The sequence below is a fragment of the Sylvia atricapilla genome, chromosome 3 (genome assembly GCF_009819655.1).
Source record: "Sylvia atricapilla isolate bSylAtr1 chromosome 3, bSylAtr1.pri, whole genome shotgun sequence".
NCBI classification, from domain to species: Eukaryota; Metazoa; Chordata; class Aves; order Passeriformes; family Sylviidae; genus Sylvia; species Sylvia atricapilla.
The window spans coordinates 104,740,579-104,763,084 of record NC_089142.1 but is presented as its reverse complement, the minus strand read 5'-3'; the positions used below and the strand labels follow the sequence as shown (position 1 = coordinate 104,763,084).

At 43.3% G+C, this 22,506-nt stretch overlaps 1 protein-coding gene across 1 annotated transcript; it reads right to left on the bottom strand.

Moving 5' to 3' along the window:
• Nucleotides 1-1,594: 1,594 nt before the first annotated feature.
• Nucleotides 1,595-21,340, bottom strand: BFSP1 (beaded filament structural protein 1). Its single transcript, XM_066314392.1, has 8 exons — nucleotides 20,970-21,340; nucleotides 13,666-13,726; nucleotides 10,624-10,719; nucleotides 9,714-9,806; nucleotides 8,882-8,989; nucleotides 6,478-6,698; nucleotides 4,520-4,605; nucleotides 1,595-3,124 (listed from the first exon to the last, which is right to left on the bottom strand). The coding sequence occupies exons 1-8, from the start codon at nucleotides 21,338-21,340 to the stop codon at nucleotides 2,178-2,180; spliced, it is 1,983 nt and encodes a 660-aa protein (XP_066170489.1). The 3' UTR covers nucleotides 1,595-2,177.
• Between the last annotated feature and the right edge of the window lie 1,166 nt (nucleotides 21,341-22,506).

Genomic DNA, 22,506 nt, shown 5'->3' with positions numbered 1-22,506 from the left:
CCTTTCCTTCTGCTGATTGCTGCCCAGGCAATGCAGTGTGTGACTTCCTTCAGCAGTTAAGTGCCATCAAACCAGCTTTAGGAGCAGTTCTTACATCACACTGAGCTGCTGAGTCAGGGTTACAGGCCTCATAAACCAGGTCTGGGTCAGCAGCCGGTGGTGGCACCATGAAACAGAAGAGGATGAAGGTGCTGGAGGTGCTTACACAGTGGACACCTCGCCCAGGCTGTCCTGACATTGCCTCCTTGCCATTGAATGAGGCCGTTTGTATTCTGGACATTGGGTCCACTGCATTGCCTTGAAATCAGGTGGGCTGGGAGAGGGGGAGGAATACTCAGCTCCATCTAGGTACTGCCTGAACCTGTTAACAGCCTGCTTTGTGACAGAATTATTAAACAGCCTGCCAATTGCTGCAATGAGGGTAGGATTTTGGGGCGTTTTTTGTTTGCCTTGCAACAGTCAAACTCTTTCTGAGGAGCTGCCCCCAGCTCACCAGAGCTCAGCCTACACAGACATTGATAAATTCCTTCTGTGTAGTTATTTACACTGTTAATATATTAAACTGAAAAGCAACATGCTCTAGTAAGCCGTGTCTGGAATAAACTCCCACAGCGTTCCAATAAAACAGCATTGACAAAAAATCCTAAAATTGTGACTGTGAGAGTTACCTGTTCCCTGTTTCAAAAAATAAGCTGCCACTTTACCAGGCATAACAATCACAGTAGATCAGATGTTGCACCTGTGCTGGACTTCATGAATGAAACAACCAAAACCAACATATCATTGAAGGAAAGTCTTGGGTGCTGCGAGGAGTTCCTGAAGCTCAGGCTTGTCAGCTCACATGGCTTTTAGCCCTGTTTTGCTGCAGCTGACAGGAGTTAACAGGCAGAAAGAAAAGGTACAACAATGCTGGAAGCTGAAATGAAAGAGAATTGGGGTTGGATTGGACAAGAAATATGTAGAGACTAATCGAATACTTCAGTAAGTCTGAGCCCTTCAGTAAGCCTTGGGCTTTAGTGGGATTATTTGTGTTCCTGGAGTCAAGCTGAGGCCTAAATGGTGTATGAGCACTTTAAGTAGAGCTCAGTATTTACAAGCAAGAGATTTCCTTTCTCTGATTTTTTTTTCTTTGTGGTTTTTTTTGGGTTTTTGTTTTGTTTTGGGGTGGGTTTTTTTGGTTGTTTTTTTTTTTTTTTTTTGGGGGGTGGTTCTTGAGTTGAAGCTTTATGGGAGCTGTAAGAGTCTGTTGTTGCTGCAAGTGTTGCTTTTTGCTTCCTCAGGCATGGGGAGGTGGAAAGGTACTGGTTATTCCAACAATCCTGTGGAGCATAATGTGACAAGGGGTGAGACAGAATCCTGTGGCAGTATTAAACTCTACAGTCCAAGGAAATACTTAAAATGCCTAAACACACAGGTTTTGGCTGCAGTTGGCTCAAAGGCTCATTGGCATTCATAAGTACATCAGTTGTGTTGGTGAAGGACAAATAGTAGCTTTCATAAGGGAAGTCTCCCTTACAAAGGGAATTTTATTCTGAGATCTGCACTAAGAGCTTATTTCGAATACAGGAAAGTTTATCTTTATTCCCAAAAAAGAAAGGTCTGCCAATATCATTGCTGTTTAAAGACTCTGAAAGGGAGAGATTTGGAACAGGTTATTTCATAGGTATCCAGCCCTTCCTCTGGAAAAGCTCCTGCACACCAGTCAGGTGATATTTACAAGTAGGGACTGTGAGTCAATGGTGTAGGCAAAATAAACCCACGGTGAGTATCTTCGGTAGAAGGCAAAACTTTTATTTAATGATCCAGATGTCACAAGTTAACATTTGCAGCTGTCTCAGAGATTGGGGGGGGGGTCATATGGCAGTTACAGGAGCAGTAGAGGAATATGCAAATTTGTCCCGGATACTGTGGAAAGCCAGGCAGCTCTGTCATAATAATTATTTTCCATGTGTCTTAACCATGAAAATCTGTTGCATAGGATGTGCCCTGGAGAGCACTTAATGGTTGTTGCACCAAAGGTGAGCCTACATCAGACAGAATTGCCATCAAGGTTTCAATCTGTTCCATACCAAACAGCAAAAATCTCACTACTGTCATCATTCAGTCAGGAAAAAAACACAGTCATGTAATAACTAGGCCAGACAAGTCGACTATCAGAGGGTCATTATATGTGTCACTTAAGAGCCTTTGTCACCTGGTTTCTTCTTGCTTGTCTTCTCTATCATTGTCTCGACAATCATTGCTGTCTCTTCATATGTCTGAATTCTGTCATCTGAAAACTTCTCAATGGACTCCACCACCTCCACCTTCTCATAGCTCATGGAGCCAGGTAAGGCTGCTTCCCTGAACAAAAGGCCCTGCTTATCTTCTCGCTCGTATTCTCTCTCTTGAAGGAGTCCTGGCTCAGTCGGGCTGATCAGACCAGGGGAAGGAACTGTCTCAGGCTCAGAGATGTCCGGGTACTTTGCGATTTGCTCCATTTTTCCTCTCGCTTTTTTCCCCCACTCAAGCACGTCTTCTTTCCCCTCCTCTCTCTGTTTGTCTGGGAGTTCAATCTCTTCTCTCCTCTCACGGATTTCCCCTTTCTCTTTCTCTGACGGTTCGGTGGGCTCTGGCAGCTCTGGTATGGGCTCCACCTCCCCGCCGTTCATCACCTTCCCATTGCCAGTGGACACTGTGATCCCTCCTGCAGCAGGGAGAGAGGGGGCCAGGATGCAGGGTTCTTCATAGCCTTCCTCCCCAGTCACCAGCACGTAACGCCCTTTGGGGTGGGCATCAGGCTTAGCCTCTGGTCTCTTGCAGACTCTTATTTTCTCCCTCACAATGTTACACAATTTGTCAAAGGCTTTGCTTATCTGGGCTCCGTCGGGTACGTCCTCTGGGCCCATTTCTTTTTCATCAAATTCTGACCCTTCCTGCTCAGGTTCACACCTGACTGAGCCTTCGTGCCTGAACTCCATCTGATCTTGGTCAAAACCTTCCAGAGTTCTCTCGTACATTCTTTCGGGGGAGTGACTGTCGGTTATGTCTTTTGACATGAGCTCCTTTTTCCTGGCAATTTTCTTTGTCAGGGCTTTTTGTCTGGGCTTTACGCTGGCAATGTCTTGCATGGCCTGGGTGATATCTGAAGGGAAATCAGAGCAAAGGAGACAAGAAACAGTGCTTGAATGCAGTCACTAAAAATGCTAGAGCTGCCTCTTGCCCTCACTACTGCAGGTGGAGAGCCTTTGTATCCCCAGGGGGGCTAAAACAGAGCCAGACACCTCCACTCCTGACAATTTGGAGTAAGGACACACCCTGAGTCATGTCAGGAGGGAGCAGCAGTGGCTGGTGGTCACAGAGCTGAGAAGCCACCCACCCACAGTGGCATCATTCAGACACTGTCACTGAGCTCTTAGAGCCCCCTGCCCACAGGCTGATTTTCATCTCCTGGGAAATCAGTAGCCACAGGTCCCATGACAGCTTAACAGCAGCAGGAGCATAGGCAGGCTACTGATTTCCATGGCATGGGCAGCTAGAGCAGAGGAGGCAGGGGTTGGTACAGGTAATTACAAGAACACGGGGATAGATCTTAACATAATTAATTATTATGACAGACATCTATTTAATATTATGACAGATATTTAATATTATGACAGACAGATATTAACATAATTTCTCCAAGGCAGGTGTTTTGTGCCCTGCCACAGTACAGTAACACACATGAAATACCCTGCTGGGCATGCAGGAGAAACCTCTGGTGTCCTGTCTAGAGACAGGCCAAATCCTCAGCAGGTATAAAACACCACTTCCTTTGCACAACAGTAGTTATTTACAGCTGCTGAGGATCTGGCCTCGGGCATTATGGACCTATTTAATATAAAACTGCTACAGTTCACACAGCAGTTAGAAAAATTACAGCTGCATTCCAAAAACATCCCTCATGTGATGCTTTGTCCCCGTTTTCAAGGCAGTTTGTCAATAGTAAAAACCCAGTGAGCCCTGGATTTAAGTCATCACATATCTTAGAACCTACCACATGAACTCATTTCTTAAGAGCAATCTTGCTCGTTTAGCTCTGGCCATTTCCTTGTCACCAGGTTTACAAGCATCCTAATTCTAACCAGCTACACAGAGGAAACATCATTCATAGGAAAACAGGCCTCAAAAAGAACCCTCTGCCTGCCTCTGGCACTCAACACGCCTTGGTGCTCTCTGCACATCACTAAAGTGCAAACAAACAACTCAGAACGAGTCAGCACAAAACCTGCAGCTCTTTCCACCATTTCAGGTGCCTTTTGATTTTACTCTTGACTGGCCTAAGCAGTAAAGTGCAGAAATGAGCCAAGAAACCCTTTTTGCTTGTGATTTTGCCCTTTGCCACCTTGTCTGGCTTCAGCTGAGGCAAGCTGAAATGGTTGCATTTACGAGCCTGTAGTCAGGCTGTCACCACATATTAAAGACAAATGGACAAACAGCTTAAAACACGACGATGCTTCTCTGGACAGACACAAAAGGACACGTTTAAACACAGGTTTACCTCTTCCCCTGGAAGCCTGAGGCTGGGCAGGTCGGTATATCTGTGTGAAGAGTGTGACTGGGGTTCCTGCTATAGCTGAGTTTAACCTGTGGAGAATACGTGCATCCATCAGCTCTCTCCCCACCCTTTTCAGAGAAAAGCAAGAGAAACTGGGCAAAAATGAAGCATAGAGGTTAAAGAAACGGGCTTCTCTATGGTGAGGAGTCAAAAAGAATAATGGGAACCTGTTTCTTGCCCGGGCAAAACCAAGACAGCCACAGCACCTTCACAGGAGTGAGGCTGGTTTCTGCCAGCAGGAGACATGGGATACTCCTTTACGTAAACTACACCAGCAATTACAACATGTAGCAGCAGCTTTGCATTTTGCATGGCACTCTGAAAAGGTGGGAAGGTTTTCCATGGGCAAACAGTCAATCCAAGCCTACCAGAGCTCAGCAAGAACTGTACATCTGTTTTTACCATGCTGGCTGGTAAAATCGGAGATTTGGAGCAATCTTCCTTGGAAAACATTTGAGGAGTCAGTAGTATTAAGGGTTAAAAATTAAAATTGAGAGGCAGGCCTATTGCAAAGCAGTTACGGTATCTTTGGCCTCTCCAGGCTGCTCTGCTGGAACTTGAGATATTTTGTCCTGTCAGAGGCCCTGTGTCTATAGGATTTTTGGCATTGAGAATTACCCTCTGAGATACTTCTAACTAGAGCTGTGTCCAAAATAAGACCCTGAAAATGAATTAAATTCCCATTCCCCGCATACAGGATGGACTATTTAGTGAGTGCTCTTCTCCTGCCTCTCCTGCACAGCCTGGAGCAGTAGTTTGGGTGCTCAGGGGTCTGGCTCTGCTGCTGGGAAAGATCCTTTTCTCCACTGTGGCTGATAGTTGACATTAGAGGGAGACAGTGCTCCTCTGTAGGTTTAAGCACGACCCAAATCCCTGCCAATTCCTCGTATTTTTCCTCTTTCTCCTCATGCCTGAAGAATGGCTTTGCTGTGAAGAATGCTTTGCTTTACAGGACATCTGCTGTGTCTGCACCCTCCAAAAATCAACCTGCTGGAAATGTGGAGCAAGTGTCACCAACACCCAGCCTGGGGAGAGGACGTTCAGATTGCTTTCCTGTGCTCCTCACCTCTGTGCACTGATGCCAGGACAGCATATGGAAAGGAGACTTCATGGCCAGGAGAAGCCCAAAATGTCTCTGACCCTTTTCTTGGCAGAACTTCGACCAGATTTTCCACCTATTTATATTTCCGTCCCTTTTGCCACAGGGAAAGATGTGGTTATAAATGACTATTATAAAGTTGGCTTTTCGCAAGATGTGTGCTATATGATCGATGGCTTTGTGTTAAGGACGTAGGTTTTTATTTTCTGCTGTTAGTAAAGAAAATTAGGCATAGTGGTAGTAGTGATGTGGTGTGCTTGAACTGTCTGTTTGACTGAAATAACATCCAATGAACATGTGGGGAGGACCCTACTATTGATACACCAACTATCAACATCTGCCATCTGAAGGAAGCATGGACCAAGGCTCAATCTAAAGACAATAATGAAGACACAGCCAAGAAACACGCATACTTTAGGGACGCTGACCCAAAGAGGGGCCATGCAAAACAATCCCAAGAATATGGAAACTAGTTTATGGAAAAAATATGAATATTCAACAATCTGATGCAATAGAGAGGGTATTTTAAAAAAGCCTGTGAAATAGCAATTTGTGGACTTGGCTAAATGCCAAGTCACCCGTCCAGCCGTACTTTGCTTTTTTTCCTTATCTCCTAATTGTCTTATCTTTTATTAAACCAATTTCTTAAAATCTACCAAAAAGTGAATCTCATTTTTCACAACGTGAAAAAGCTATAGCTTTGGGTGACTCAAATGCCCCTAAAACACTTTGTTTTGTTTTTTTTTAAGGAGACAAAAGAGATCTCTGTTCCCTTTGGGAGTGCCCAGAAATCCAGCCTTACCGGCTGTCCTCATTCTCGATGATCCGTTTGTACCGCTCCAGCTCGTTCTCCAGGGACTGCTGGTAGATCACCAGCTGGCGGCAGTCAGTCGTGTACTTCTCCAAGATCCTCTCAGCCTCCTCTATCCCCTTCCTAAGGTTTTCAATCTGCTCATTGTAAAGCTGGATTTCATCGTCATAACTCTCCTGGGTGTTTTTAATTGCTTGCTCCAGCATGGTTGTCTGGTAAATAAAACCAGTGGTGAAAGAAGCAGCTTTGAAAAATTCACCGTCCCCGTATTTTAAGCACAAAGAAAGGCAAGTCAGGCTTTGGTACAATGTGCTGGTGCACTGCTGAAACAGGGGAGCAATTTCACTACCTTTGTTCAGTTATTCATAAAACAGTAACTCATCAGAGTGGGCAGAGCCTTACAAGGGCAATAAAAGTTCTTAAACTGAAAATGAGCTCAAAAAATACCCACTCCTCCTTCTCTGTGGTCTGCAGACAAGGCAAGTAAGACCAAATGCCTCATTTTAAATAAAGAACACTCCTTTGAATTCAATTCCTTGGCCTTTTTACTTCAGTGATAAAATGAGCACAGTCAACCAGGAGGTGGCAAAAGTCACCTTTCCAAAATAAGGGCTGAGTTTCAGGTGGGATATTTCCCCCTGTAACTCTGCCCTCACTTTCTTCTGCTATGTTTAGCTATTTACTATAATTATTTTATCACTTTTTTTTTTTGTTTTGATTTGCTACATTTCAAAGAGATAAACTCACAAAAAGCTAATGGGGCAATAAGTGAAGACTGAATTCTTTAATAATTGATTTATTTCTATATGTTTCAGGCAAGATTTTTTTAAAAAAAGACTTTTAAGAGCCTAAAGACAGGAGTGATGTCCCTTGACATTAGTTTTGGTTATGCTGTGGTGCACAAGTGGACTGAGACTCTTTTCTGCTCAGTGCTCATGAGGTGGGGTCCATGACCTCTCAAGCACATGGCTACTGGGTCCAGAAACAGGAAAGCAAAGAAATTCCATGACACCTCAGTCATCAGATCCAGCCTTCACTATCACAAGCAATTGTGCTACTGACTTCCACTCATAAAGCTATTTCACTCTTTTAATCTCAAGGCACAAGAATGAATGAATGAATGATCTTTTCTTTCTTTTTTTTTTTTTTTTTTTTTTTTTTAATTTGGGATGGGAAGATTTGATTTTGAAAGCAGCATGATTAATTCCCTGAAGACTGCCTCTCTCCATCTGCCAGCAGAAGGCTGAATTCCTCCCCTTTTTGTCTATATTGATTCACTATCCCAACCCCATATTGATTCTTGTCCATCCCAGACTGCCTGTGTCCTTTCCACCAGAGCATCAAATGTGAGAAAGAAATCAAGGAAAATACACTGTCCTGACCCTAATGAAAGAAGTTATGCTCAGGAAGTTATGAACTGCTGCTCTGGCTGTCCAAAGAAATCAAAATCCCATCAAAAGATGGTTTTGTCAGTATTTCATTCTTCTCACCTGGGTGGACAACTCATGGCACAAAGGAAGCTACATTTGGGGTCATTCTCCACCCCATCTGCTAAAAATATTCAGCTGTGTGGAGGTAGAGATGCCAGTGACAACTATTCAGGTCTGGTTTCTATCCATTGCAGCCTTCAGCTGCTCCTCCACCTCCTGCCACCCTCAGCCCTGCCCTGCACTCATGTTTGCAGGCACTGGCTGGGGACAGAAGGTCGATTTAGGGCAGGTTTGGCTGGAAGATGGGCAAGGAGAGCAAGTCAAAGTCTTGGCCAGACATTTCCTGCAAATCAGGGCTTGGCAAAAAGCATGATTTTTCCTGCTGGTAGTGTCCAAGCACAGGAGAGATGCTGGCTTAGTGCTTAGCAGAGACATGGATGAAGGCAAAAAGCCAAATGCAGCTCAAACAGCCCTCTCACTGTTGCTCACCAAAAACCTGTCCAGTCCTTCCCACAGCAAGCTCAGCACTGGATGTGGCAATGATGGAAAGGAGCAGAGCCCTGAGGCTTCCCCATCACTTTTCATGGAGCCAATTTCCAGCCAGTAAGAAAGTCATAGGAGCCCTGTGGGACTTTCCCATCCACAATGTTCCTGCTGGTTCTGTCCTGCAGGAATCCAGTTGCATTCTGGAGACCTTCCCTCATCAGCCATTCTGATGAGCAGAGACAGCTTCATTGCACCCATGATACCTTCCCTGGCCATCTAAACCTGACAATTTACTCCACTGAGAGAATGGGAATGAAACAGCTGAAGGAAAAAAAAATGGAAATCTTAAAGGAAAACACACACCTCCACGTCCACCAAGTTAACATCACCATGTTAAAGCCATGTTAGAGGTTTTACCACGTGACCATAAAAAAAGCACTTTCATGAGCAGCATGGTTAGTGGCTAGTGATTACAATACCTCTGTCTGCAGCTTGTATTTTTGTGCCTGCAGCTGGCAGAGGATGCTCTTGTATTCTTCCAGCTGGCTCTGCAGGACAGGGATCCTCCTCTCTGCTATCACTTTTTCCTGGTTGGAAGAAAACAATGTGTGTACAGCAAAGTATGTTTCCCTCCTAAAAAGAGCCAGAGGAAATTGCACTACTGGAAATAAACTGTGAAGACAAACAGAAAACGGCAAAAGACAGATAAAGGGTGGGTACTGAACCTCGAGTCAGATTCTGTTGAATGGTGAGAATTTAAGAATATTTAAGACTATTTAAGACTATTTAAGAATAAAGATATCAGGTGGCAGGGCTGTAGCAGTACAGCTTAGACCCTGTAGACCTGTTCACATCTTCTTCCAAGTAATGCACCTTCCTGGCATAGCTACTCATATTGGTGGGAATCACCAAGTTTTCATCTAGTCTGTGTCAATTAATTTGATTTAAATTTTCACCATGTCTCACCCCTTCAGGATAGGATTTCCTTTCTCTTCAAATATTCATATATCCTGCCAGCTCCTCCTCAGAGAAGAAGCCCAACTGCTTCAACGACCTTTGAACCACAGATTTTTGGGGCACATATGCTGAAGTGCACCTGAAAAAGCCAATCTCTCTTCCCTCATTGATGCAGTTTATTCAAAGGTACATTTAATTTTTTTTTTTCTCCCATATTCACTATTTGGTACTTTCACATTGTTTTGACAGTTTTCACCTAACCTTGGAGCAGAAGTTAAAGGCTCTGGGACACTTTAGGGATAAACATTATATTTTTTCTTACTTAGAGCTGCATTTCCCAACAGCAATACTTGCCTCACAGATGCCAGTGGTTATTGGGGACACACGGGGAGTTGTCTGGATGATCTGCTGCAAGACATTGACGTAGGTCTGGATTTCCATGAGGTTCTGTGGTGAGGTAAAAACATCTTCGTTAGAAAATGCCATGGTAAGGTAGACATTTCCATCTACTCCTGGGGCTTATTTCTAGATATGTAATGCTTTTAGCACGTGAAAATCCAATTCATGTTCAGGCTTTGGTTTGTGGTTTTTGTTTTGTTTGGGTTCGAAATGTGATTTTATACCTGCTTTTGAGTGCAGGAGTGTTAATGCTTCACCATACTGAGGGTATATCACAGGCTTTTGGCTAAGGACTACACAGTTCATAGCCTTAATAAAAGATTCCACGATTTCCAATTTCACGGGAGATTTTTACAATAAGAATCACGAATAACCTTTGCCTGTGGACTGAAAAAAAAGAGTCACTTCTTTCAAAAGCAGCAAGATGGGGCAGTGGTTCAAGACTCATAGTTCTCCCAGGAAGAAGATGACATATATTAAAGTCAGCTGCAGTGGAATCATACATCCACAGGCATATGTCTGCTGATTAACTGGAGTGCCCTGTCCCAAAAAAATTGGGTGATGAAAGCAACAACTTCCTTAGTGTGAAATATAAGACAGTTTGATTAGCACTTTAGGTTCAACCACGGTGCCAGGTTGACAAATTCAAGACTCTGCTACAGCTGTAGTGACTGGAAACATACTGGAAAACTATATTTGGGTGCTAGAAACCATCCAGCTGCTGTGCCCACTGAAAAGAAATACTTTTTTATGCACCCACCAAAACACAAATGTGATTTGCTTTCATTTGCCACCATTTGATCATGCACAAGGGCAAAGTTCCACATCTTTCTCTACAAGGAAGACAGCAAATTCAGCCAGTTACCTTCTTGTATCTGTCCTTTGTGGCATTAATGTCATCCTGCAGGAACTGGGACTCGATTTGCAGCTCCAGGTTGCACAGCAAGGCTTCATCAGCTTCCTGCAATGCAGAGACGTGTGGTTGGAGTGGCAAACCCACAGCAGCCCCACATTTCTCTGTGCACTCCTGCCTGGAGTGTTAGACCCACTGGGAGATACAGAAGTGTCAACAAACAAGAGACATTTTATTCACCATGTTCCGCACAAATGTAATTTACAATAAAGTTTGGCACTGGCACTGCCAAAATGATGCTGGGAGCCAAGTATTAACTGTTTGAAATACCAGATTTTGATCTGGTAGATTTAAGATTTGGGTTAAAATCTTGAAATGGTGGATGAGTCTTAAATTACATCAGCAGATTGATTTCTCTAGTGTCATGGCAAAATCTGAGGTATCCTGATGCCTTTTGAAGGTCCCCAGCAAAGAAGTCCTTCTAAAAACCCAAGGATGGCCCAAAGTATTTGCACTCTCTTTGGTATGTTCCCAAATGCCACAAATGTTTCCCAATTTGGATCCTTTTCTGGAAATAAAAATGACCAAGTTGACCAAGTTTAGAAAAAACTTTTTTAAACTTTTATAAAAAGTTGACCAAGTTTAGAAAAAATTACCTTGCTGCACAGGTTTACAATCCTTTGGGACTTGGGAGGAAAATTAGTTCAAAGAACAAACTGTATGAGTAGAAACCATGATCTCAGAGTAGATAGGAGTAGATAGGTCCTTAAATCTAATGAAATCTCCATTTCTGTTCAAAGGCCTAATTTAGATTTTTCCTATGTTAGGTTTTTTAACACAAACCCTGGCATTTAGGATAATTTCCATGGAACTTGGCAATGTATTTTATGAACATGTAAGAGTAGTGATAAGCTTTATTTTCCCATTTAACACATTACTTCCTTAGGTTTGGCGTTAACTAAGGCTGCAAAATACAACTTTTGAGAAAGCATCTTAAAAGATTTCAACTGAATCTTCCTTGCAGCTCTGCAAAACTTGCCAGCTCCTCCACCAATTTGCGATTTGCCTCGAGAAACTCTCATTTTCCACATTATACTCGAATTAAAAAAAAAAAAAAAAAAAGAAATGTTGAAAGATATCTCTTTCCAAATGACCCATGTGCCGTTATCAGCTGTAAAAATGCCTCTATGAGTGGATCATGGGTTTCAAACCGACCAGTGAGGTCTGTGGGTGCAGAAGAGGAATCTTTTTCCCTTTTGCACGCGTACAGCACGCGCTGCTCCAAAAAATGTGTAGATGTTGGCTGTCTCATTGTGCTGCTAAAGCCTCCCAGGGACAGAACGCTCCAGCAGGCTCTGCTTTGTGAGCCAGGGGCTGATTCAGACACATCCAGCCCAGCATATTCGGAGCCAGCCGTCAGGAATGTCCACTGCTTTTCTGCACTCCTCTCCCTTCCTATTGAGAGGAAGATCAGCAGGACAATGTCCACGCTGGGAGGTTTGGGAGGGAGCCAGAAAAAGTCCCCCCAGGCCCTTAGATAACACCTATAAGCAAATATTTCTGCATGCCATAAACAAAAGCAGTTTCTGGCTTTCCAAATGTTCCCTCAAAGGGGAAAAAACTACTTCTGCTTTTGTTCTGTGCTTTTAAAGAGACCAGCTTCCTTGATGGTGCACTGTCTACACATTTTCTTCTTAACTTTGCAGTATCTGATAATGGCCCAACTTCTGAAAAGCCATTCTGCTTAATGTGATGGTTCCAGAACACTGATCCATGTGCTGAAGCCATATTTTCATTTACTGTGGAAGAGGAATTCCTTAGATCTCTGCAGAACCTGTGTTTTCCTGGCTGTCAGATAAAGAATGAGTTTGCCCCTGCACACATTCAGGTTTTCAGGCTACATCTTGGGCCCTGTGCAGAAAACCTGCTGAATTCCCTCCAGCACTTGGTGCTCCACTGCAAGGAGCTGCTGCAACAGGGGTGGCCAGGGACATCCTGGGATAAAAACACCCTTGTGCCTCAAGATTCTGTGAGCTGTGCCTAGGGTTGGCGAATCAATTCACTTTTCTTCAGCTACAGATTGCTTGAGAGGAACCATGAAGACAGACTTAGCAGCTCTAGCAACCCCTTACAAAAGTTTTATTGTCACAAACTTTTTTTAAGGGCTTGCAGGGTGTTCAAGAGCAGGGTGTTCTGGAGAACAGAACTGATGCAGGATGTCAAGAGCTCACTGGAGACAGAAATGCTAAAATGCACTTTCTGTCTTTTCTTAATATAAAACATGCATATCATTGACATGACAATGCGCCAGCAAAGAAGGTCCAGCCATTTGTAGCAATGAGGTAAAAAATAATCTCTATTTAATCCACCTTTAATTGTTTCTCAATACAGAAGACGAAGGGCAGCCTGTGCAAAGTAGAACTGGAGAAAGATATAATACTACATTCTTCACCCAAATGAAGGTTAGCAGCAAGAGAGGACTGATCAGGATTTTTTCAGTTTCACTGACCTGGTTTGGAAACTTCCAAAATACTTCAGCTAACTTTTATCTTTCTCCGAGCTTTATATTGTGTTAAATGTTATTTTTATTATTGCTTTTCCCATGGTATTAGTTTAAGAAAATGCAGCTTGATGTCAGAGGAACAAACCAGGGGGAGTTGTAGCTTCTCTTTTATTTGGAAACCTAATGGGAAGCTGAGGGTCTGTCCTGGGAAGGGCTGACCATATCCTACCAGGGATTAAGGAGCTTTGAGGCATGCCAGGCTTCAAAACATAGACTTAATCAGCAATTTTTTTTCCTAGCATGATTATCACTAATGACTGTATTTTAGTGGAGTAGCTGTATTGCAAAAATGTAGGGGAAAGGCCAAGGCTCAGACACTTACAGGAGGCTTAAGGAGGGGGAGGACAGAGAAGGGCACAATGACAAGAAATGCCTTGCTCTGACATTTTATCTTCCCACTGCTCCTCCATAGCAGCTCGCCCTAGTAATCGAAATTAAAGGAAAAAAAAAAAAGTTATACACCTTTCCCCTGGCATTTTTCCCAGACTTACTTTATTGAGGCGCTCCAGGGTTTCTTTTAGCCTCTGCTGATATTCACGTTCGTTTCTATACCTGCAAGTAGAGAAAAGGAGATAAAGTTCAGCCAGTTCATCCCTCTGAAAACTGCATTTTATCTGCACTGCCATGCTCAAGATATGCTTCATGCTAAAGGAGAATATGAATCTTGAAAGGGCCCAAAAGATTTATTGGTGCATTAGCATTAATTATTTTTTGGTCCCGGACGCTGAGAGTAATTTCAGAATTGCCTAAATTCTTCTCTTCAGTTTATGTAATAAAATACAATGAAATGCTTATTTCATTTGCTATCACTTTTTGACAGAATTCCCAAGAACAGTTTGTCTACAATAAAGGTTTATCTACAATAAAAATATTACATTGATGTTGGACTAGAGTGACAGACATTCAGCAGTGGTTACTCTGTGAGGATTTGCAACCTTGGCCTGTGAACATTAAATTACATTGTTCTTGGCTTTGTGTTTTACCTGCTGTTGTTCAATAAGCACTTTAATGGCAGGCACATTAAACACAAAGGTTGCAATTTCACATATTGACTGTGTGGGAATTACCTTGCATTAGGATGCACAAGCTTTGTGTTCTCTTTATTGGTAATTTGTATTTTAGCTTTGTCAAAACAATAAGCGAGCCTTAGTAAGGACTGCATTTAACCTACTAGTCTTATGCTTTTATAAAAGTGCATAATGCACATGTTTGTGATGCTGAGATGGATGTATAATGTGTTTATCTTTGGCTTGAGGAAACAACATGTATTCTTCAAGAATTAGGGCTCCACATTTTATGTAAATTGAATTATCTTCTAGAAAATCCTTTTAGCCACAGAGTACAAAAACTTAGTTGTTGATTGCTGTAATTTATTCCCTTCCTTAAGTAAGCCTCATATGAAGTGTTTAACAGTAGATGTGGTTTAATGAGACTCCATTAAAAAACAAACAAACAAAGAAACGAACAAAAAAAGCCCCTGAGAAACAACCAGCCAGATGCAGCTTAGTAATACAAGGCAATGAGACACTGCTATCAGTACCGCAGAAATGGCTTATCAAGCTCCAGCAGCAGCAGAAATACAGTCTAGACCTTTGAACACTTTACTTTCCCTAAAATAATAGAGCTACAGAGATGTACAAGATGTCTGTCTTCTGAACTCATTGATCCAGCCCAGATGTGCTGGTGAAAACAAAGGGATTTGCTCTGCTCCACAGGGAACTTGTCAGTCCCTGGACTGCAGACATCAAGGATAAAGCCTCAGTTCTTCCTTTCCATCTCCTGAAGGAGGGACAACCGATGTTATTCTCATCTCTTTCAACACATACTGAAAGCTGAGTGGATGATGCCACTCACAAACTGAGCAGGACCACAAAAGGAAGAACTTGGCAGAAAAAGGAAATGGATTTAACCTGATCCTCTGGTTTACCAACTTCTTCTGAAATCCCATAACATCAGCAAATGGTAAATGGTCTGTTTTCAATTCTTACATGAACAGCAAAGAAACAACTGAAGATGATGATGTTTTATTTCATTATTTTATTTCATCATCACTCCAACAAATTGCTGACGAGGCTAAAACAGTGTCCTTTTTGTTTGCCAAATAGTATTAACACCAGTTTCACTTCCAAGGATGCAATATTTTTCAGCTTCAAAAGTGTGACTGCCTTTGTTTCAGCTATTTACCAAGTAGCTCACACCTCCAATCAGTTTTCTATCTATTTAATTTTTTTGTGTGTGCAATTGACAGTAAACACTTTCCTAACTTAGATACTTTCTGACAGCTGAGCAAATGAAGCAAATTGTAGCACCTTGTGAAAATCAAATAGTTGCAATAAAAGGCTGGTTTTATACTCACAGTAGTAAAACCATCTGATGGATTCAGTGCCTATACCTCAGCCCTAATGTAATTCAGATCTCCCTCATTTCAATCACTAAAATATTCAGCTACATTTTCCTCCACTTTCAAATAACCCAAATATGTGCTGTCCCACACAGCTGCAAATCCTCCTGGCAGCTTGAGAGAGTTAGTATTGTATGATCAGCCTTTGAAGGAGAATTTCTTTCAAGTGATGTTGAGTCTTCTCCAGAAGATCAGTGCAAAAGTGCTATGGACCTCTTTGAAATGCTTCAGAGACCCCAGGATGCCTCTGTGCCTGCTGAAATGTGTCTGTAAGTGCAATGGTTGACAAGCTGCAATCCTGTTATGCTTCAAAGTTTGATTTTGATGCTTAGTAATTACCTAGACATGTTCAAAAATTTCTTTATTAGATGTTTTACAGTCAGGCTTTCCTGGAGCTTAAGAGCCATGAAGTCAATTTGCTTCATTAAAAACAAAAAAACCCACAAAAAACCCCAACAAACTAGCAAAACACCAACCTTCTCAGCTAGTCAGGTAGCTTTAGGTCAGCTACAAATGTTTTTGGACTGTTGAAAGAAAAGGGATGGTAACTGTTTGATTGGGGGTTTTTTGGCATAGGGGGAAAGAAATGGAGGGGAGGGAGCTGCCAGGCTCACAGAAAAGATTAGAGGATTAAGGATTTCCATCACCTCATTTTTTTTTTTTTTTTATGACACTGCCTCTGCTGCAGTGCAAGGGCTCTCTCCCTTGCAGAGAGGACACACTAACAACCCACCCCAGCAAAGCACAATGGCCAGATTACTCAGTCTGACATCAAACCTGAGCCTTTTACCTGAAGAAAAATGGTACCTCTCTGTTGAACCCTCCTGAACTCTTGCACCCCTTGGCTTCCATCTTTGTGATTTTCCCTTTCCCTGCTGCACTTCACTAACCTTCTCCCAAGAGAGAGCAGCAATTTGGGTGGCAAGGATGGCACAGACTGTGAATCTGAGCCCCTACAAGGATGATGGATGGGCCAGTCATGGTTGTCCAGTTTAGGTTTAGCATAGCCTAAATGCATTAGATGAGCCCAAGAGGGCTGTGCTCTGCTGATTTATGAGCAAATTCTACCTGTGTCATCAAGAAGTCACTACTGAGCAGCTGACAGCCACAGGACAAGATTTTGGCAGTTTGTGGAGAGTGTGGAGGGCGGGAAAATGCTCCTCACCTCAGCTGCAGCAGGATAAATTCCTTCCTATCAGCAGAGGAGCAGCAGCAGTGCCAAGACAAGCCCTGAAGACAGAGCTGGAAGGCAGCTTTGCCAATGGAGTCCCTACATCCTAGCTATCGTGTTTTCCCACTGCTTTTTGTTTTTTTCACACTTGTTGGGTCCCCCTGTGGCCACAAAGGGTGTTAGCTCATCTGAGTATCACCATGCAGCACATCCTGGAGAACAGTGCCAATTACTGTGTCCAAGGGAATCATACTGCATGTTCAAAACCCACTGTATTAGCAGTGCACAATTATTTTAATGAGACAATCGATTAGCAAGGCTTTTCATTTCTGGAGTTCATTTATCCTGTTCAGTCAAGGCCACTAAAATCTGGATTCCAGCCTCTTTCCCAATATCACAGAGAGAGAAATACAAGGCTTTCCCACAGCCAGAGGCAATGTTGCTGTAACAGGGGTGGTCAATAAAATTAGCATAATTAGTCTTTTTATGAGATGCATCCAAGCTATTCCCAGCATTGATTTTTTTTTTTTTTGCAACTTCAAGAGAAAGAATTCTTCCCCTGGTATAGAGTCTGAACTATTCAAGTTAATGAGAAAAGCTATGAATGTGACCATAGAGGATTTAAAAATAAATTTTAATGTAAGTTCTATTTTTTAATGGTTCATGAACATTTAATTGTACAGACCCAGTAGTCTTAGGCCCCACTCTGTCTAAATCCAGTGTTAAAAGGCCTGCTTACATAAATGTAGCTTAAAAGGTTTATTTAGATATAAATCTATTTCCCCAACTATGAAAGTGAATGAAAGAATGGGTTGTAAGAGTTAAAATTCTTTGCATTAATGAAGGACACAGACATTTATCAATTAACTAATTCACAATGCTCCCCTCTAATCCCAGTGCACTAAAAGCTTTATGGTTCAAGATGAAGCAAGAAAACCCACAGTGCCTGTTGCCAACAGAAAGCAGACTCAGGGAAGAGAGTAGGTCTACAGCACAGGAATGTTTCTGGTTTCAGCAGCCCTTAATAGGGCACAGAAGATTATTCCTCCCATATTTTGTTTAGAGAGCTTTATTAGTAACCTTCAGGAGCTGAAATCAGAGCCATCAGGATGGCAGGGTACATGTTACCAGAGCACTGGCCTTGTTTTAAAACCTGCAACTCAAAACCAAACCAAGCTTTTCAGACACTGAAGAAATTTTCACGTCTGTTTTCTAGTCAAATTCAGCACCTTCCAGGAAAAAACAAAACAAAACAAAACAAAACAAACAAACAAAAAAAAACCCCAACAAAAAACAACACAACAAAATTCACTTCTTGATGTAAACTAATTGGTGCAACTTGGTGAAAAAGCAGCCACTGCCCTTCCATTTTCACGGCCATGTGTATCTTTAACTTTTAAATTGCAGGTTTTGGTTTGGATATAGCCAAAGTTTCCTTCTTACTTTTGTTTACAGCTGATAAACAGCATCCCAGGATTGTACAACAAAGTATCATCCTTTTTTTTTTTTTTTTTTTTTCTGAGAAGCCACCAAGTACCCCTTTAGCAGGTCCTAAATCTTACTTTCTGAAAGCGCAGCCCCTTTTCTGGGTGTTGCCTCCTCTGGATTTTCAATGTCCTGCATTATTCCCCACCTACTTACAGTTTGCATAAAGCAGCTCTAATAAAATTTTAACCCATATGCAGCTAGAAAATTAAGGGCTGAGTTTAGGCAAATACTCATGGACACTGTTAATAAAAACACACGAGCAAGTACCAGAGTCAAGAGCTAAATTACATTGACTCATTGTTGAATTTCCTGCTCATAAATATTGGAATACAATTCAGGTGCCTATTACCCACTGGCACTGAGTCCAGGCATTGTGGACATCTGAGCACGGGCAGCAAAAAGCCTCAGTGCACCAGGATGGGCTCTTCTCTCCTGTCAGATGAGAGAGATCAGGGTTTGGCATTTCTATGGGTGTGCTGCAGCTCTCAGCCCCCACTGTGGCTGTTCATTTGGCAGTGTGCAAATTTTCACGGATGAAGTACGCAGATAAACATTTCAGGGGTAAAAAAGAATCCCTGACCAATAAATAGCCGGAGGATTAAACTCTTTTGTCCTGTGAGCAGCCCTTTTATGAGCAAATGACCACCAACTCTTGTCTAATCAAGCCATGTGACCAAAGTTGCCTGTTGCTGGAGGGAAGGCACTCGTCTCCATCAGCATCTGAGGCTCCTGCTCTTTGATTTATGGTGCCACAAAGGTTAAAGAGGTGAAGTTAGGGGAAGCCTGTTCTTATTGTTATAGTGCCATGAGATGGAAATACGGGATGCAAGGAAGAAGAGGACGGCAAATTTCACACATCAGGAAAAAAAACTTATCTCCTTTCTTTTCCTGTGCCAAATGTGGTTGGCACGGACTGACCCAGGTGCCTCATGGTGGCTGTAAACAAGAGTTTCTCAGACACATCCTGCACATTTGAGGAGATGTTTGGCATCATGCCACTCTGGGCTGCTCAGACACAGGGCTTGCTTTGAGACACCTGGTAGTCAAATGGGTTTTTTCCTCTTCGCAGTTCAGAGCACAGTTCTGCAAAGGCCATTGAACAAGAGCAGTCAACGTGTGCCAGGGCTGCTGCCATGGAGCAGGGAGGGCATTTTCCTCTTGGAGCCCTGGGCACTGAGAATTCCAGACTTTCTGTGCTGACAGGCACTGACCCCCCAAGAAAACACTGCATTGACCTGAGCCCGTGGAAAAGGCTCCAAAATTGAGTGACAGCACTGGGATTGTGGGTGTGGAGTTTGAATAGAAGTGTGATATCACAAGGTGGAAAAATTGGAGTTTAAGGTTTAAGAATATGGTAATATATATAAAGCAAGATGGAGGATTTAGGGCAGAGGGTGAGTCCTTCTTTTTCATATTCTTCTTCATGGGTTTGGGTGGCATTTTGTAATTGGATAGAAAACTCCACATTGTGGGCCATGGGTTATTGGTTATTGGGTTAAAAGTAAAAATAATTTAGGTATCATTTCTTAATTGGACAGTTTGTTCTCAAAAGACCTTGTAGAGAGATAGTGACTGAGCCATTTTTCACTTTGTTAGCTAGAACTCACAGCTTTGTGAGCCTGTACTAGAGATAAGAATTAATAAACATCTGAGTCCAAACACAAAATCCGTCTCTTGAATGTTTAATCTTGCTCTAACAGAAAAGAAGATAAAAAAGCCACATTTTCCTATCTAGAAGCAGTGAGACCACAAAAGGCAGAGGTGCAGCTCCTTAAGTCCTGATACCTTATTTTTCACCACAGGCTTACCTGCCATCCCTCTTGATAAGTCTGATACACATGAAGGGGTATGAAGGGGTATCACCCACGCAAAGATACACATGGGGAGGTGTCACTGTAGGACACGGAAGAAAGATGAAAGGCTCCAAATATTTCAGAAGGAAAAGAGCATAGAAAAAAGGCCTTTATTGTCTAATTCCTGCTACCTTTTATAAGGAGTTTCCATACAGACTTAACATGATTGGTGAATACGAATGACACCTCTCTAATCCCATGGGTTAAACTAGAGAAACAGCAAAACACCACCTGGAGAAAGATTGTTTTGAGAAAGGAGAGTTGTTTGCCAAGATTGTTTTGAGAAGAAGCTTTCTTGACAAATTTTTCCTCGGGAAAAAGTTCGCAGCTGCTAGCTGCCAGCAGGCTAAAAATCTCTCAGACCAACATCAGGCCCACAGAGAGGCATCGCGCATGAAAAGATACAAATGGAAAGACACACATGGAGAGGCATCACCCATGAAAAGATACACATGGAGAGGCATTGATGGAAAGACACACATGGAGAGGCATCACCCATGAAAAGATACACATGGAGAGGCATCACCATGCAAAGGTACACAGGGAAAGACATCCATGCAAAGATACACATAGAGAGGCACCACTCATGCAAAGACACACATGGAGACACATCACCATGCAAAGACACACATGGAGAGGCACCACCCATGAAAAGATACACATGGAGAGGCAGCACTCATGCAAACATACACAGGGAAAGACATCCATGCAAAGACACACATGGAGAGGCCCTACCCATGCAAAGATACACATGGAGACACATCACCATGCAAAGATACACATGGAGAGGCAACACCCACACAAAAAAAGAAGCAGCTGGCGACCCCCAACCCATCCCTATTGCCATGGAGACGACAGCACCATCTCCCCCCAAACCCTTACTTGTTGCAGTACTCGTCGAGCATGCGCTGGGCGTCCTTCTCCTCGCGCTCCAGCTTGGCTCTGTCGGATGCCAGCTCCCGCATCCGCTGGCGGTTGAACTCGATCTGCCCGGCGAAGGCCTCGTCCAGCCCCACCAGCTCGTCCATGCGCTGGAAGGTCTCCAGCTGCTTGCGCAGGATGGCGTTGCGCTGCTCCAGCACCCGCGCCCGGTTGATGTAGCTGGCGAAGCGCTCGTTGAGCTCCTGCAGGTTCTCCAAGCCGCGGGCTTGGGCCAAGCTGTCGAATTCCGGGGAGCCTCGCAGCTCATCGTAGGCGTCCGAGCGCTCGTACTTCTCCTTGCGCACCTCGCGGAGGAAGCTGCTCCTGTACATGGCTTCAGAGGGGCTGTGCAGTGCCGGGGTCCCCTCTTGCGTGCCTGCCTGTCTCTCCAGTTTGGATCTGAATCGTGTCTGGGGGGTTTGGGGAGGAAGAACTGAACATAATCACCCCACCCCCCCAGACGGTTAGGGCTTGTCTCCAGGGTGGTTTGTGGCACTAAAGGCATCGTCCGTGGCGGTGAACTAAATAAATCCCGATGGCCCCGCCTTGGAGCTGCCCATCCAGGCGTCAGCAGTTCGGGGGAGCAGCGGGCCGTGGGGGGCTTTTCTTTTCCAGCACTGCAATTGTGTACAGCCAGGATAAAAGAGAGCAACGTCCAGCTTTCACTCGGCGGATTAAAGCATTATCCGTGGAAAACAAAACAAGTGCTTTGCAGTTTTTGGAGGCTGAGCTCAAAGCCTTTCATGGCTGTGCCGGGGGGAGAGCTTTGTCCCACGGGGGTGTCCCCAGGGCTGTGCACAGAGGCCTTCTGCTGAGACAGGATTTCGATGTGAGGGGATGGCAGCCCTTGATTTTTGTTATTTGACAGTTTTTGTGATCATTTAGAATGATGGGATATAAAAGTATATAAAGTATACAAAAATTCGTATGAGTCCAGCTCCACGGGCAAGATTTGGGCATTGGTTCTCACTTCAGGCTTCATGTCAGGCTTTTCTGCAGGTTGATTTTAGTTGGCATGAGAAGCACCCAAGCAGCAGTGGTACTAAAAGCCCCAGTCTTAACAAAGCCTCTTTGGGAAGCCACTTTCCTTGGGGATAGCCAAAAGCCATGTCATCTCAAGACTTGGTGGACTTTCCATATTATCCCATGGGGAGCCACCATTCTTCCTTTATTTCCACCATAATGGAGCTTTGTGTGCTGCCATTCTCTGAGAAGCTTTAATTTCCCCTTGATGCATCTCCTCCGGTATTTTTTTCTCTCTTTCATTTTGAAAAATCTCATTTCTTGCACCTGTTCTTCCATAATTTACTTGTCCAGACAAAAAGCCCATCACCGAGACACTCCAATTTTGAGATCTCTGTTAATAATTCATACAAAAGTCAATTTCACTTTTTAATGGTCATAGCTTAAATGAATATTTAAATCACATGTCTTTTGAAGCTTAAGTCACTGATGGCAAGTACAGAGGTAAAGAAAGTAGCTGGTGCTCAGGTGACTC